At 37.8% G+C, this 19173-nt stretch overlaps 1 protein-coding gene across 1 annotated transcript in view; it reads right to left on the bottom strand.

The window, feature by feature from the left end:
- LOC122802362 (mucin-16-like) overlaps positions 1 to 19173 on the bottom strand; it is a 158781-nt gene that overhangs the window by 35942 nt on the left and 103666 nt on the right. The window contains exons 3-5 of the mRNA XM_044071997.1: positions 15943 to 18063; positions 9413 to 9673; positions 8516 to 8628 (exon numbers count right to left, since the gene is read on the bottom strand). Coding sequence (XP_043927932.1) covers positions 8516 to 8628; positions 9413 to 9673; positions 15943 to 18063 — 2495 coding nt within the window. The remainder of the gene's footprint in view (positions 1 to 8515; positions 8629 to 9412; positions 9674 to 15942; positions 18064 to 19173) is intronic.

The raw sequence follows: 19173 nt of genomic DNA, 5'->3' as shown, positions 1-19173 counted from the left end.
AATAATATGAATGTTAGAGACTTCTCGAACTGGTTAAACAATAAATATATTTTTGATACCAACAAATTGCAGATTGGTTAAGGGGGGGTGTTAGCTACAATGAAATTCTTGATAAATTAGCTGGGTTGCTTTTGAAATACAAAATGTTATGTGTGGACAATGACTATTTAAGAGAATGTTTAGGAAGAAACATTGTACCCAAAGGACTTAGGGTTTACAAATTCCCTAACAATTTTGGACCTGATTCTGAATTGTTTAATGAAATGGTGGAAGTATTCAATCATTGTGGATTGGATGTAGTTAGACTTATTATATGACATAATGAGATTGTTTTAAGTAAGCTCAAACCTCAGATTGACGAACTGAATGAGATTATTACTAATGATTTGATGCACACTATAGCTGAGGAGAAGTCTATGTACAATATGGTGTTTGATGATGTGGATAAAAAATGTCTGAATGCTGTTAATACAAAAAATAAGAACCTTAATAGGGACATTGGAGAATATAGAGAAAAAAAAGAGTTATCCAGTGCCTAATAATGGCAATAAAAAGCCTTTTAGGACCAACGACCCTGATTCATATGACTGTACTGGTGGCACCAACAGGGGTGAAACTAATTTAGTTGAACCTTGTATAGGTGGTGGTGACTATATTGAGGAAGGTCCCCGAAGGTCTGAGAGGTTAAAAACTCATAATCAAACGAACTATTCCTTTCGTGGCTTTAAATCAAGGGGGGAGGGGTTTTGGACGATATTAGGAATGATTCTATTTTTATTAAGATGCTTGGTTACCAGCACTCCTATAAGGGTTTTAAGATTTTCATTTACAGTAATATTGATCTTACTGTTGAACACTTTAACCTTTTTTCCTAAAGGTTTTAAATTTGTACCCAGAAGGAAGTGTAATCTAACTAGGCTTATTTTAGATTTGAAATGCTTCACTCAGAAGCTAAACTTTGAATTACTTTTTAAAAAAACAGGATGGACCTACCCTCCCCCCAGATAAGCCACGAAGATGGAGCACTTTTAACCCTCCCCCTCATACTCAGATAAAAAGTTTTGAGAAGGTGGTTAAACAGCAGTTGAGGTTTGCGGATTCCAGTTCTTATAACCCCCCCAAACCTCACCAAAGAGGAGAGATGTATTATACACCGCATGTCAAGTGATAAAAATATTCGGGTGATGAAACCAGACAAAGGTGGGGGTGTGGTTATAATGGACAACACTGATTATGAGGCTAAAATGATGGACCTATTAGGGGACATGAGAACCTATCACCAAGTTTCTAAGAATGAAATCAACATAGCCTACAGGAAGATAGATATAGAATTACAAGATTTACTTCTTGAAGGGCTTATTGATCTTGATGGGTACAACTACTTGGTAAATTCTACTCCACTAATACCTCGTATTTTTGGGATTGCCAAGGTCCATAAAGACAACACTAACCCCCACTACATCCAATTGTTTCGGCTGAGGGTTCTAAAACTGCATGCCTGGCGAGGTATGTTGACCTTGAATTAAAAAGATTGTGGGGTACAGAAAATGAACTGCTTAAGGATTCCTGGGACTTTCTGAGAAATATTGATCCAGGGCTTATTAGAGATAACCCAACTTTTGTCACTATTGACATAAAGGATCGTTTTTCTGTTATACCCTACGATGTGGGGTTGGGGTGGCTTGAGGACTCCTTGGTTGAGAAAGGGGTATCTCACAATGAAACACGACTTTTATTGAGGTTAACGGAATTGGTTCTAAGGAACAATTTTTTTATATTTTTCTGGGAAATTTTTTCAGCAAATTACCGGGGTAGCCATGGGGAGCCATTGTGCCCCCACTTATGCTAACATTGTGCTATCCTGGTGGGAAAGAAAATATGTGCTCAACTCAGAGTTTCAGGCAGTCGGTCTTTGTATTAGAGGTTCTTGGATGACATTTGCCTGTTCTGGACGAGCACCCAAGATAGGTTCAGGGAGTTTTTAGATTTTTTAGCTTCCACCACTTCTTTTTTGACCTTTACACACAAAGTGTTTTACATGAAATATTTGGATGTTTGCATTAAGAAAACTGTTTTTTGTTCCAAGGTGTTTTGTAACAACACGTTTTCAAACTCCTATCTGCATTTCTCCAGTGCACATCCCTTACACCAGAAGTTAGGGATTATCAAGGGGCAATTCATTAGAATTAGCTGCCTGACTTCCATGGAGTCTGATTTTAAAGAGGAGTGCGACACTTTGGAGCAGTACTTTTTGGAGAGAGGATATCCCAGAAATATAGTCAACAAATACAGGAATGGAGTTACTGAGAAAAGGGGTGAGCTCTATTTTCCCCTGTTAGGGAAGGGCCCCCTTGATAAGTTTGGGACTAGGCCTGAAAAGGCAATTGATGTTAACCAAATCTTTTCAATGGAATTTGGGGGTAATGCCCCCTGTATGAGTCGGATGATTCAAAATGAATGAGCTAAATTTCTTCAGTTTACTGATCTTAGAGCCATTCAACATGACCCGATACATTTTGTATACAGGAAAGGGAAAAATTTGAAAGACCTTTTGGAGGGTCATCAGTACAAAACTGTTTCCAATAGTCGCACCAAAACAGGTACTTACAGCTGTGGAAGGTGTGCACAGTGTGGCTTTATGGCCAATTGTGAGGTTGTCAATTTAAGTTGTAGGGAAAGGGAGATCAGAAACAACATTTATACGCATTGTAACACCTTTGGTGTGGTGTATTTGGCAACCTGTAAGGCCTGTCAGGGATTTTATCTGGGAAAGATGGAGAGGATGCTGAAAAGAAGTGTCTACGAGCACCTTTATGACATCAGGAACAAAAGTGATTGTAATGCGCTTTTTAAACACACTTTGTTGTGAAAAGGGGCTAGTTTTACATTTTATGTAATTGAGCAGGTATCCAAGGACATTAGGGGTGGCCCTTGGGAGGCAAGGCTTGAGTTTCGTGAGCTGTTTCGGCAGGTGATGCTTGATGCTGAGAGGTTACCTGGGTTGAATGATAACATCAACCTGTCATCACTATTGAGACTTAGGGCATCCAAATTGTGAAAGCACGGTCCTTTTGTCACTACATTTTTATACTTATGGTTTATTTTCACTAAATACATTTTATGAGTTTTTAGTTTTATGAACAACTAAATTTTACTCAGTAAATTTTATTAATTAATTATTGTATGATATATACACCCTTCCTATAGTTTCTGTATTTTGTTTTAACTAGAATGGTATCTATTAGGGTTGTCTTATTGGATTATTAATTCATGATGCTGATTGGTTTTTATCTGTTTTAAATTGTATTTAAGTAATGAGGGGTTTGTGATGTTTTTATCTGATGAAGCCTTATATTTTTGGACGAAAATGGCTTGTACCATTTTGTTGGTGTTAATTTTCTATTTTACCTTGTCTTGAGTGTACGGGATAAGATACTTCATCACCATTACTTCACTTTCTGGATTGGTGTACCTTTTTGATTATTTGTCTTTTTGCACCATTATCGTGGTTTGGATTATCAGAACTTTCGACAATGTTTTCTGAGTACGTAAGTATTTGCAACAAACATGTTTGAAATTATGATTGCAAACTGGTTTAGGATGTACATGGAAGTTTTTCACAATGAAGACAGTATATTATATTAAAATACAATTCAAATGTGGCAATACAATATAACAGATAAAAGAAGTATTGCAGTCATTTCACCACTCAGTGGGAATTAAACATTCTCTGTTTCAGTGCTGTTGCAGGACTCATTTGAGTGAGACTCTTGGGTTTACCTCCTGTTTCAAATGCACTTCAAAAGCAGGTAAAACTTGCCCATTGTGTAATGGCTGTTTAATTATACTCTTTGCTAGAAACAATATGGATTTTGCAGGGATTATATGAGCACAGCTGTCACAGATGAAAATGCACTCACTACTGCCAAATATTTAACAATGCAGTCTGGGACTTCTCTGGTGCTAAGTTCACTCATATGATCTGCTCACTAGTAATCGGTTTACTTTGTGACTAAATGATCTACACATTACCTGACTAATTACCTAACTGGTAGTTCACTACTCTATAAGGGTCCCTATTAAATTGCTGAACGTTTCAAAGTTAGAATGTCATATGGTCGACACCATATGATCGAACTTTGAAAAGTTCAAAGGTGAAAGGCAACGGCTCATTATGTGCAGAATGGGAAAATTTCCCTTTTCTGCACTAAAGTGCAGTCTCAGAGTTGGTATATTTAAATAGGGGTGTGTGGGGGGCATAGCCCCCCCCAAGTGGGGTGTGCAGGGGTGTGTGCCCCCCTGCTCAGACTGTTAAGGTATGTTTTTTTTTAACTTTTTTATTATATATTCAAGGTTCTAGTTTTGCTCATATGTTGTCGAATATATGAGGTTCGAAATTTTGAAGCTTCGAATATATAATATAGACCCCTCTATAGTTATGCAGGAAATCCGAAATGTCCAACCATCATCTGTCAGATCTGGTGTTTAGTACTGATTTATTACCTGAGCCTTGCATTTTGTTGTTTTATTTAAATCTCCTGAACTGACTCTAGCACGTTGGTACTTTAGTTAGGATGGTGAATACATATACTATATTTAGGTCGTGGTGTACCTTTCAGGCCAGTCAGAATGCTGTTTAACTAATTGCCAAAAAAAGAACAGTCATTCCCTGACTAAGCACAAGGGTGAATGATAATGTTACTGAATATATAATTTACACAACATGACTGCTGAATACCTAATTTACACATCCTGACCGGCCAGGCACATTTAGAACAGGGGTAGTTATCTGTAATCCTTCTTTAATTCTCACTGAACATGTTTTTATATTCTGCACGTCTGACTAAGGATTGGTGAGTGATGCTCTTTTTTTAAGTACCAAACAGTACTTCTCTTTCTTTTTTCAGTAGTTGTCATGTTCCCCCTTATCTCCCTCTCATTCATTATGACATTATAATCTAGTGATGCTGCTGTGATCTGTGAATGATTATACATAGCTTGATCTCTTATTACTTATAACAAAACCTGCTACCCAATCTTTGGGTGTGACTTTCTCAGACCAAGATACACCCTAAAATGTGCATCTCTCTCTCTCTCTCTCTCTCTCTCTATTGCTTTATTTCACCTTTAGTAGCTGTCTGACCTGCCACACTTGTCATACTTTCAGGTTTAACTCTGCATTCAAAACTTCAGATCAATTTGTGCCAACCAAGGGTTTATTTGTATCGTACTATGTATTTTCCCATTTTGAGGGACTACATCTGATTTGCTTGGAACAACTTTAAATGTAGAGCTCCAGTTTAGTTAAGACTTATCTCACTGTGAATGCAGATTCTGATGAACCTTCTTCGTGTCCTTACTTGTGGACATATTTATTTCCCAAACTGACCAGTTTAATGCCTTTCCCTCTTGTTGACAGCAGAATGTGTAACTCTTTCTCTCAGCTGTCTTACATAGGCTTCGTAGCATGTGTTCTTAGATAACTCCCTTGTTAACCACCACCCTTCTTCCCGAATACTTTAAAATACTTATATCATTCATTTGCGTTTCTTGCTGTCACTTCCCATAACGTTCCTGATACTTTGTTAACTGCAGAGTAAGTTCTAGAAATACGTATATGACATTTGCATTCTGCACTGCCACACTCTTAAAATCATGCTATTTCATTTGATTTGTTTATTTCCCATCTGACTCTGATTTTATACTTGGTACATATTATGTACTTGGAGTATGTTTTGTAAAAATACTTTTTTGACTTTGTCTGCAAGTCTGATGGGCACTTGATAGCAGCTATTTAAACAAAGCAACAGCTGAATGAAAAGAAAATGTTGAATCACTCATCATCATAAAACCAAATGTGATAGCTTTGCTTTTGTGATCAATATACCAAAAAAAAAATACAACCACTAACAAGAAGTATTATAAATAACACTACCCACCAACAATAACCATAACAAAAAGCAAAACAACACATACCACTCCACCAGCACAGTACACAATGAAAAGAACAGCATAAAAACCTAAATAAATGAATTTACATGATGTTTGGTAACAATACACACAACACACACACACACACACATACACTATATATATATATATATATATATATATATATATACAAAACGTACCCAAATGAAGGAGCTTAAATATCATAAATACAGTGTACAGTCCCAAAACACAATTTCCTCGCCAGTACGATTGAACACACTGATCGAATAGCTAAACGCTAGATGCAACTCAACTCCAAAAACAATTGTTGGTAGATCCTTCCCTTTTTTCAAACGGTCATCTCGACCCAAGCAATTTCACAGGACCAAAAACTGTTCAGCAATAATAGAGCCAGTCCATAAACATCAGGTTAAAAATGTCGAAAATAGCGTATTTATTCAACAGTTAAAATAAGCGCTTTCACGGTGTATAGCACCGCTTCATCAGATACATACAAAATAATGAGAAACCAACCTTTTATTGTATTGCAGAATTTTTAAATCCTCATCATTCGTCTATTCAAATGCTGTAAAAAGGCATCTCACCAATGTTGTAAGAACGCTACATTGGGATTGATGTCGGCTGATAATGACATCATTCTAGGCGCCTAGGTGCATGCCTACGTCGCTATAGCACCAGTAAATAATCGAACATACTTACAAATAAGGCACGGAAGTGTGCCGCACTCAAAGATCTTACTACCCCTTGTATAAAACTCAATTTATCGCCAACTTTGTACATGCTTTAACAAGACGCATACTTATATGTTCCTTGTGTTAAAACATAAATCCATCACCGGCGATGAGTTATAAATGTCTTATCTCTACTAAAGAATAGGGTAGAGATTATTTCTTTGTATCAAATATTCGCTGGAGACAAATATTGCACGATAAAGATGAATTGTATAAAATGCTAAAAAATGTACATTTGTTACTGGCTTTGTTCTAAAAGACGAGCTCAAACACTAAACGAGATAAGCAAGCACACACTGTCAGAAATCAAAAAAGGTGATAATGCAGACTGTCTAAAATGAATAGCTAAAGTATATGTGGAGGCATATTATACATGATAAAGGGAGATATGTCATGTCAAATGTGAATTCCACATATAAGCATGGGTTGTGTATATTATACATATATATATATATATATATATATATATATATATATATATATACACATAGTATATATAATATGTATACGTATATTGTATATTATAATATGTATATGTATGTTGTATATAAAGTGATTGAAAATATAAAAAGTAAAACTGTTTTTGCAGGGGGAAGCACCCTCTGCTAATTATATATATTAACTTCTAGATTGCACAACAGTGGGATAAGGGTAAATTCCTTTACCCCGCTGCAACCTGATATCATGCAAAAGGCTGCTGGCAAAAAACTCCATTTAATGAACTATCCCTTTTTTTGCCCCATAAAAAGTGTTTGCTCATATGAGTCTTTGCTGTTTCAGACTGCACCCATATATATATATATATATATATATATATATATATATATATATATATATATATATATATAGGTCTATTCATGAATAGCAAATGACCCAAAGATCATTGTTCATAAAACTGACCACAAATGGTCAACTTTGCAAATGCCGACACACAACTATGCATGCATTGAGCAAGAAATCTGGGCTCCTGCAAAATAACATTTAAAAAAACATTAAAACCTCATTCTTCCTAGTAATAATGAAAGTTGTGTTTTTGTGGTTCTTAGATATAGAAGGTTTTAGTCTTGCTTGATGGTTAAGGGGCAGGTTCCCTGCTTATGGAGTTAGAGACCTATGGCTCCAGAATCATTAGGCATGATAACACCTGGCACAGGGAGGGAGTTCTGGGCAGTAGAGCCTCTATTACCTTAAGGAGAGGACAGAGACAAGCTGCTGCAGCACTACCTAAACAAAGGCTTGATGTAAACCAGCAGGCCTCAGAGTAACAGCTTGTAGGGTAGGTGACATTAAACTCAGTAGGAATGCATGGTCCCAGATTGTGGTTGACCCTTTGCACATCTACATCCCTGGAACATGGGGAGATTTGTGATAGACCATCTAACGTGCCTCCTCTTCCTCATCTGCCAGTTTGATGGCATTGCTCTCATCATTAGCTGAATATTGCCTCTTGAAGGAACAGAATAACTTGAAAGAATGGTGAAGGTAATGAAGATAATGCAAGGGAAAACAGAAGATGTTTGCTTATTTTATGATTTTGTAAGGTACTTGCTTATATAGTATGCTCATGTTATAACATTATTTCAGTTTGTATTCCAGGGTAGTATTTCTACACATCCATCATGTAAATGGGATGCTATAAAGGTACTGTATCTTAAGTAACTTTAATTTAGTAATGTATTTCAGAAATCTCTTCTAAATTCTTATTTTGACTGTTAATATGCAACACATTTAATCAAGTGAGCAATGTTGCTAATAACAGATATTTTCCATCATCATTAGCAGCACTAATTCACCTACTTTATTACTTTGAAGGGATGAACTATGAAACATACCTGCGTGACGAACTCTGTATAAAAATCTTGAAATGCTTTGCTGGACTGGTCTGCCATTTCAGGTTGATATGAACGATTAAGGATTTTTGTTTTGCCATTATATATTTTACAAGCTAAAAAAGTAACATTAAGGAGAATCATTAGAAAAATACATCATGTTTGAAAATTATTAATTGTTGTTGATACGTATAAATTTTATGTAGTGATCAGCTCTGGACCTATGTAAATAGTTACTTGTTTTATTGATTTGTTTATTCATTGTTTTAAAACCAAATTAAAAAAAAAAAGTAAAATACAACATGACTCATATCAGATCAGCAGTTTGTCTTTTATGTTTGTGTGTCATTTCATGTCTTGTTTGCCACAGAACTTCTGGTTTTATTATAAGGATAAGGCTTCCCAAAAACTGATGAATAGCAACACTGGCCATGCTTTTTCACACTTCACTACTACCTCAGTGATGTCAAAATTTTAATTTAATTTTTTTTAGTCATGAATGTAAACAGACCTCATTAGTTCCAAATGTAATGATAATTAAATCCTAAAATGCCAATTATATGAGAAAAAGTTTTAGTCTATACTTTTCAGATAATTAGAAACACTTCTAAGCATCCATTAACAATAAATAATAATGATTAAAGGATGTGCATAGTTAATGCATTATAATTATTTTAGTATCTGTTAAGTGGTGAAGTACTCCATAACTCTAAGTTTTTATCAATTTCCAGAGCAAGAAATGTCAGTAGCAGCACCTGTCATTAGTATGAGGACGTCTGCTGCTCTGGAATTCACAAAGGAATATAAGTGAAGACACACTGGTGAACCCTGTAACAGTTATACATCGTACATAGTACATTTGTTGTTTTGATGCACACAGATATTCATCAGCAGACATACCAGTCTTAGCGGTCACTTCTTGTTTCTGTATAGTGTCACAGGTTGACATTTGTACCGACACAGTATACAAATAACAAGGCAGTAGATCAACAAAGGCTGCTCGGGTTCCAGTAGTGACTGTTAGATTTGTTTGTTGACTGTCTTGGTTATACAGGGTGACTGTATACTGAATGTTATTTTGGCTTCCGCTTGTGACCCAGCTGATCTGGATAGCTTCACTGCTGGCTTTTTCCAGTATTATATAGTGAATCACATTTGGTGCTGTAGGCAAAAAAGAACAATATAAAAAGTAGGAATTTAATGACTGTACATCCAAGTTTTAAAGAAGAATATGAGCACTAACATCTTATTTGTTCTGTGACACAAAACAAAGGACTCACTGTATCAAGAAACATTCTTACAGCTATTTGATGTTTTGGCCAACCACACTATCTTGAGCTTGGGGAGAATCAGACATGAACTCCTCTCTCTCTCTCTCTCTCTCTCTGTTTTTCTCAGACACATGCGTGCACACACACACACACACACACACACACACACACACACACACACACACACACACACACACACACACACACATACACTCACAAGGTTAACAAATAGAAAATTATCCTTGTCTGCATAATGCTACACCACCACTACCTTGAATCTCAAGCTGCTTAATACACTATACTCTACATATTATTATGTTTCTTAAATAACATCTTTTCCATCATGCATTGATTTTTGGGACACTTCTACAGACTGAGCCATTTTCAAAAACATTACTGTAACAGAGTATTTTACATCTTTATGAACTAAGCTCAAGATATTTCTGTTTGATGTATTTGCTACAGACAAAATGTGCAGAAAATTACTTAATGTGATTCAAATGTGCACGCACAGGTATAATGTTAGTATCATGTACCCAGCAACTTTAAGCTCTAAAAAGGCAAGCACCTAGCCTATGTAACACAGTAACGACCTAGGGTTGGGCAAAATGCAGTTCATCAAAAGAGTGTCATGCACAGAAATCTCGACTGATGCTAATGAACATGTGTAGGCTGTGTATGACAGTTACCCCTTTAAAGGTTTAATAATTTAATACATTTCCTGAACAGACTCTTGCTGACATTTTCATTCATGTCTCAGACCACAAGGGTAGGCACCAATGTGATAAACAGGAATGCAGACACATACATTATATATATATATATATATATATATATATATATATATATATATAAAATGTATAAATAAGTGCTCTCCTGTATTTTTGTCAAAGTATGCGCTCATCATATGCATTTTAATCAGCAATGATTGGTCAACAACTAAGTAAATCAAATATTGCTGAGTCTATTAGTGATCACCACATAACAGGGTGGGTTTAGAGATTTTTTACTTCCCCACTGTTGTGTGATCATAGAGTTAATATATTTAAGTCTATGGGAGTGTTCAGGATACAGGGTGGCTTGGCCTTCTGTTGCAAAAAAAAATAATAATAAAAATCTTTTAAAATATAATTTGGTACTTTTCTTTCTACTTTGAACTATATTATAGCAATTCAATTAGTTTGTGTGCACTGGGTATTTGATTGCTGGAACTGTCCTTAATGAAGGTCCCACTGATTATTTAACCTTTACACACAGACACACACACACACACACACACACACACACACACACACACACACACACACACACACACACACACACACACACACACACACACACACACACACACACACACACACACACACACACACACACACACACACACACACATGTATATATGTATATATCTGTATATGTACATTCCTACCCTGTGGAGTAAGTTGCCAGTACAGGTCAAGCAAACAAACAACTTTGGGTACATTTAAGACAGGAAATTAAGAACTGAAAATATGTTTTGATATTATGAGAAGATTATCATACATAGACTAACATGTTGACTGCCTTTCTTTTATAGGTTCATAAGACTGTATGTGATTACTAGGCTAACCATCCTAAAGGGCCTTTGTAAGACTACCTGTGCTTCCCCACTGTCGGACAGGGTATGATACCATAGGTTTTTATGGGGAGTACATATAACTTCGGCATATAACCTGGGCTTAAGGTCACACATTTACAAGCTTTCTCCTTCAAATAGAAGCATAGATGCCAGACTACTGGTAAATTTTCAATTCCACATCCACAGGTCCAAGTTATGTTTAAACAAGTGCAAGGAAGAACTTTGATTCACATGGATGGGAAGCCTGTTCCACCAAAGGGGTAATTTCTGAGACACATACATATCCATCTTACATTTATTATTTATGTTACAAAGTTTAGGTCGCTGGATGGGGTATTTTGGATACTATTTGGTTTGTGGATATGCAGTAGTTCCATCAGAGCTGGACTGGAGGATGGGAAGCCTCTTCAGCAGGGGCAATCTGTAAGACACACACATCTAACCCTCCAAAGTGTATTGTTTCAGTTACAGCCAAGGCCTAAATCCCTGGCTCAGATATTTCTGATGCTATTTGTTTTGTGGATATGCAGTAGATCCATCAGAGCTAGATCAAAGGATGGTTTGTAGGCCAGGCATAGACTGAGATTTAGCAGGTTGTAGGAGCTAGTATAGTGATATGGCTTTGATTTAGTCCATGTAGGACACGTTTTCTACACCATGTATATTTTTGGAAGGAATCTTTGTGGAAGCTCCATTTGTTGCATATGCCTGGTAAGGTACATAACAAAGGAGACATTATACTAAATGAGGACCAAGTACAACAGAACAATGACACTTTTGGACTGGGTCTATTTCAAAGTATCAAACGGCCCCACTGTCGAATGAATCATCTCATCGACAATGCAATCTGTCAAACCATTCTGACTGAGATTGTGTTACAGTAGGGATTAGGAAATTTTCCCTTTTCCCCACTGTAGTGCGATCTCAGAGTTGGGATATATAATTATCAGGGGCTGTGGGGGTTTGATAGACTGCATTATCGATGAGATGATGTTTGACAATGTTGCTGTTTGATTATTTGACATAGACCCTTTGGACCTGGATGCTGGACCCTTGCTTATAATTGCCCAACATACAATGATTTCCTTACTACAGTAGAGACATGATGGTCTAAGGCCAAGTCACTGTTCATATGTATTCTCAAATCCCTGACCACATGGCCTACTGTCAGTGGTGTATTATTAATAAAGCAATTTCTTGGGATGACCTACTTAAAGAAGGTTACCATTATACATTTCTTTGCATTGAGTTTTAGGCTGTGACTCTGGCATCAGTTATTAGTTTGTCTCAGGCCTTCTTGGTCTTTGGGGGATTATGTGACTGTTCCTAGTTTGCAATCATCTACAGATTTGGTCAGCCAGAGCCCATTGACATTAGCCTTAACTTCAGTAAAGAAAATGCCAAAAGGAAATGGCCCCAGCACTGAGCTGTGAGGGACTCTGCTAGTGACTGGCTTTTTTGTAGAGGTAGAATCCCTTATGCTAATTCTTTTGGTCCTGTCTGTGAGCCAGATGGCTATTCAGCTGGTGATGTAGGGGTTTATACATAGTCTTGTGAGCTTGTCTACAATGCCAGAATGGAGTATTGTGTCGAACTCCTTGGCCAGGCCAACATAGGCTGTATGCATTGTTCAGCCCTCATAAATTTCTTAGTGACCTTCTCAAAGAAGTCCACCAGGCTGAGAAGGCATGACCTGCCCTTGACGAAACCAGACTGAGTTGGGTCCAGTGTCTGAAGGTTTCCATTCTTTATCATATCCATATCAATTCTTTCCATGGCTTTTCATATGAGACTAGTCAGACTTATGGGTCAGTATTTACCTGGGTCTGTGGATGGCCTGCCCTTGTGCATTGAGATAATAGTTTCAGTCCTCTATTCATTCATCACAAAGCCCTTGTGCATTGAGATAATAGTTTCAGTCCTCCATTCATTCATCACAAAGCCTGTTGGGCTCAAGAGCTGAATTCAATGGATCACAGCTTTTTGCTGCTCTGCTATAAATGAAACCCTGACCCAGAATCGCATCATCCATGAATGATTTAGCACCTGGTTCCCCATGAACTTGCTGGAGAGAGGCGACCCAATGAAAAGTGGCACTCCTCACTGTCCTTGTGGCTGGCTATCCCTGACCAACCAGAGATCTGTGGCGCTGCGGTACCATTACATTTAGGTGGAATTCTGACAGATGAGTTCAGTCATAATCAACAAATGGTAGTTTTGCATCACTGGCACCTCAGCCAAGCACATACAGTAAATGTCTGAACTTGTGGTTCCTCTCATACTGAGCAGGATTTCTATTGAGCAACACATCATCAGCAGGGTAAAACTAACCTGTCTCTTGACGGTCTAAACCTAGCTCACGTTCCCTATTATTGGGTGAACAATCCAACGTTTGGTGAATTCTTATTCTCAATGATAGGAAGAGCTGACATCAAAGGATCAAAAAGTGACATGGCTATGAATGCTTGGCTGCCACAAAACAATTATCCCTGTGGGAACTTTTCTGACATCTCCTGCTTCAAACCCAGAAAGCCAGAAAAGTTCTAGTGGACCTTAAAGGTCATGTTTCATGCTATTTAGGAGGCATCCTGGGAGATTATTATGAGACATCAATGCAATACTTTTGGCCTTGGACAGAGCATTGAGGACATGTTCCCTAGTGATAGTTGGAAGAGTTATGGCTGGGGATATTTATTTTAAGAGGTGTTACACTTATTGTGCATCTGAGAGTGTGTGTGTGTGTGTGTGTGTGTGTGTGTGTGTGTGTGTGTGTGTGTGTGTGTGTGTGTGTGTGTGTGTGTGTGTGTGTGTGTGTGTGTATGTGTGCATCTCTTTAGGTGTGTATGTTTGCATGCATTTCTACATGTGTATATTTGCATGCATGTGAGTGAATATGCATGTGTGTGTGTGTGTGTGTGTGTGTGTGTGTGTGTGTGTGTGTGTGTGTGTGTGTGTGTGTTCCAAAGCATCTTTGTATTGATGTGTGCATGCATATTTAGGCATGTGCATAAATGTGAATGTGTGCATGTGAGTACATCAATGTGTCCAAGTACATGCATATCTGTGTGCTTATGCTGGTACACAAACACACGTGTGTGTAGTTTTGTAAGTATGAGCATGCCTGCAGGCTTACCTACATATGTGTTTGCTTACGTATGTATACATATGTGTGTATACAATTGTGCTTGCAGTATGTGTATGCATATGTGTGTGTGTCTGTATTTATGCATGTGAGTGAATATGCATGTGTGTGCGTGTGTGTGTGTGTGTGTGTGTGTGTGTGTGTGTGTGTGTGTGTGTGTGTGTGTGTGTCTAGTTTTGTATGTATGTGTATGCATATCTGCATATATATGTGTCTGGGTGTGTGAACATGCTTGTTTGTGTGTGTCCATGCACATGCATCTGTGTGCAAGGTTTTGGAACATCTGTCTGAGTGGGACAGCAGTGTTTGGGGAAATGCCTCAGCAATACCAGATTTTAACAGTATACTTCATAAGACATTCCACAAGAAATACTTTGGTCTGTGAATCACTGATCTCTATCTGATATGTATAGGTAAGGGTACTTTCCATATCACTAATATAGTGGTAGCAGAATACAGACACTGGGGTCAAGGAGTCTCTTTGTCTCTGTCTCTCTCTCTCTTTCTCATCCTAGATTCTGCACTGTTGATGCACAGCTAAGGGATTTGAACTTCATATACCTGTTCATTCCTACCAGTATGGCAGTGAAGTAACACTCACCTTCTCGTATGCATGTGAATGCATGGCTTATGCTGTTAGTTCTCTGACAGCTGTGTCTGTTTCTGACTGGACACTGTATTATTAACTGGGACAATCATCTTAACATTTTGCACTGAGTAATATAAATATCATTGAGGAGTAGAAATTATCTGCTTTTGCATGATACCTACATAGCAATATTTATATTAGTATCACCCTTACTATAGACATGACATTTTATTCCCACAAGCTACTATAAGGGTGTCAGCTTTGTGAACTGGAACTCTTGCAGAGGATAGATAAAAGACTTGTTGAAAATTTTACAGTATGCATTTTCTATGCTGTGCTCTGTAAATGTGCAATTTACTTTTAATCCTTTTATTCTAACTTAACTCATAACAGTTACGTATAAGGAACAAATGCACAATGAGAATGCTAACATTCAAAAGAACACTGCTTGCGTTTTGCACTTTCTCTATATCACTGAAGCTTTAAGTCATGAAAGCAACTATTCTAAATGGATTGCAGTACCATATGCCTACTTCCTGCTTAACAAAAACATTTTGATGTTAACGTTCTTTTATTAAACAAATTAATTATTTTCAGCATCATAGCATAAACAAAGAAATAATGGGTAAGGGTTACCCTGCAGAGTTATAAAGTCAAATAATTTGCTATGCCATGATTCATGATGTTTGCCCTAGGGAAAGACAACTTATGGGCATATCCCACTGCTTTAACACTGCTTAAATAATCTTGTTAAAGTTACTGTGAAAGTGTTACATGTAGTAAAATCAAAGACTAAAAAGATTTACTTACTGCAAGTTGCAGAACGTGTAGTAGTAGAAGTTGTAGGGTTTGTAACTGTAGTTGTGACAGTAATAGTTGCTGTAGTGGTAGAATTTGCTGTAGTTGGTGCAGGTACAGGTGCTAAATTGTTTGTAAAGAGAGTTCCTGTTATTGCAGTAGAAACAGAAGATGGGGAGGCAGGTTCATTCTCTGTAGGTCTAACTGTAGTAGCATTAGAAGAAGCAGTAGCAGCGACTGCATTCATAGTAGTTGCAGAACTGGTTGCTGTTGTAGCTGCAGAAGCATTGTTCACAGATGGCTTTCCACTGACCATGGACACAGACCTGGATGTAAGTATCACAGAAGAATTTGGAGAAGCTGTTATGTTCATTGTATGACTAACGTCTGTAGTAACTGTGGGGACAGCTGCTGCAACAGTAACAGCACTCACTCTAGCTGACATTGCAGCAGATGAATTTGGATGTGCAGTGGTTGATGCTGATGCAGCTACAGCTGAATTGCTAACATTTGAGACAGAAGAAGTTGCTGAATAATGTGCTGCTACAGTTGTGCTGCTTGTTTGTGATGCTTGAGAGTTACTAACAATATGTTTTGCATCTGCAGTTGCATTGAAAGTGGTTTCATTAACATAAGAAGTAGAAATAGTTTCTACTACTTTTGTTGAAGATACTATACCAAGATTAGCTGTAGAATTTTCTGTGGAGGAACTCACTGAAACTTTTAGGGGAGGTATATTTGTTGTAGAGCTTGTTTGTGAGGATACCATTATAGGAAATGTGGCATTTGTATACTGCTGTATTATACTGGCATCTGTAGTGGCATTTCCTGCTGTTAAAGTTGCAGAAGACAAAGTGGTTGTTATTGCCCCTGTACTGTTAGTCATGGGTTTGCCATTAGAGGTTTGTAAAGCAAGAGCAGCAGTGGTTGAGATCCCTCCTGATGTAACTGTTATAGGTGCAACTGTGGTAGTTGTCTTTGTCAGTACATTTCCGGTGACTGTTGCAGTGGGTGCAGTTGTATTAATTACTGTCTGAAAGGTTACTGTGCTAGGCACTGCTGCATCCATTGATCTGGTGGGTGAGTCCATAAGTGTGGATGAGCTGTTTGCAGTCAATGATGTAACTTCAACTGTAGTGCTTGACATAGGTATTCTGATGGTTTCTGGCAGAGAGGATGAAGAACTGTGGCTTGTTTCTGTGACTGGGATGATTGGAACTCTTACTGAATCACTGTCTGTTGCCACAGATACTTGTGTTGCTGTTGTTGTTGTTGTTGTTGATGGTGGTTGTGGAGTTGCTGTTGCTGCTGCTACAACATTTGCTGCATTGCTAGTTAATGTTGTTGCCATGTTTGAAATGATAACAGAAGGAGATGCTGAGCCAGAAATGCTGCTTGCTTCTTCTGTAAATAAATGTGTAGTATTTAAGTGATACGAACTTGCTGTGTTTGGTGCCATGAAAACTTTTGTTGAGAACATTGCTGTAGCTGTAGATAAACTTGTGGCTGCTGGACTTGTCAAGGGAACAGTAGCATTGTGGGTAGAAATTTTATCTGAGTCTGCACTGGTAGTGAATGATGGAGATGAAACAGCAAACAAAGGGGTGCCTACTGAGGCTGTGCCTGTGGGTGCACTTGATGTAGCTGTTTCTATTGTCCCCAGAGTGGATGCAGTGGATAGGCTTTCAGCTGGAGTCTGAGTAGTTTGCTTCAGAGCAGTGGCTGCAGTTTTCAGTAGTGATGTAGTTTTATAGGAAGCTCCTTCTGTGGTGGTCATGTGAGGTGGTACAGTAGTTGACAAGACTGTACTGGGAAGCAGAGATGTGACACTGGCTGTGCTAGGTGAAAAGACAGTGTCTGTTTTCATAGGCTCAGGGGAAGCATTTTTTTCACTGACTGCTGTAACTGATGTGGTACTAAAGGCACTATTATTTGACTGAGCTGTTGATGCCTTTGTTGTTAAGCTGAGTGTAACCTCAGAGGATAAGGTTAGTATTATGGCAGACGATGCTGTTGCTCCTTGCAAGGAGGATGACTCTGCGATGGTTGTGGCTTCAGTTGCCTTAGTGTATCTTTCAGAAATGCTTGTTGATAGCAACATCTCACCTCCCGAAGCCACAGCATTGGTAGACACTGTAATAACATTAAATGTATTTTACCATTCATTTTACTCAAGAAAACAACCATGAAAAAATGGTAAAACAGTTACACTAATTATGCTACAAGTTCACCGTTAATTAACTAAAATCTAACAATTATAACATGGTGGATGTGTTGTAATTTTTTTCTCTCTGAAAAAAAGGATTATTTTTGAAAATGACACCAATAACATTAACAGCCAGTGAAAAGTAGGAAATCACAACTGTCACAAGTAATACGCTGGCATGTTTCACTCTGCGAACACTTACATGTTCAGTATGCATCTGACTGTCTTTCTCCATTCCTTCCTCCATACTTCTTTTGATCCTTTTCATTCTTTCTTTCTTTCTGCATCTACCTGACTCTTTCTCTTCATGACTTCAATGTTATTTAACTGTTGCTGTTTTAGTACTATAAGCACACAGGTTGAGGTTTATTTTCAAATATCATGAGAAACAGAGACAGGAGAGATGTCCATTTACAATTCAAAGGGCTCCCTATTATGGAAGACCTCCCATTCTGTGAGTCCTAGCATTCTGACCAATTAACTGTGAATTAAATAACTGACATTTAATGGCAGATTCATCACCTCCACAACTCCTATATACTGACTCCAAGATAACATGTTGTACTTCACAGTAAGGAAATACTCTGTGGTACTATAACTCGATGATGTCTGTTTTAATGTTTACTATTATGAGGAGTGCATTTATGATTCTTGGACTATAAATGGGAACCCACTTAAACTGAGCTATTTGGGGAATGTGTTAAGAAGATCAGCATAAAGGACTCAGTTTTAACTATAGTACAAGCAAGCTGATGAGGGCCAATAAATCTGCACTATATTGAGAACATCTTTAAACAACATATGTGAAGATGATAGAACAGATATACAGCTGTGGTAGGTATGGAAATAAAGTATGCAAGGAATTCTGGGGCATGGAATGCAGAAGTATGAGGAGTTATCAAAAGAAAGAAGAAATGCAGAAAGAAGCCGGATATATAAATGACTGCTTAGGCTAAGAGAGAATACTCATAGGTCTCAACCTGCAAAGAGCCCAATGTGGAAGACAGCCCATAACAATGTGTGACAATCAGTCAAAA

This window comes from Protopterus annectens, chromosome 5.part0 (genome assembly GCF_019279795.1).
Source record: "Protopterus annectens isolate FY-2018-M chromosome 5.part0, PAN1.0, whole genome shotgun sequence".
NCBI lineage: Eukaryota > Metazoa > Chordata > Ceratodontiformes > Protopteridae > Protopterus > Protopterus annectens.
The sequence above is the reverse complement of the archived record's forward strand: the minus strand, read 5'-3'. Positions and strand labels throughout refer to the sequence as shown.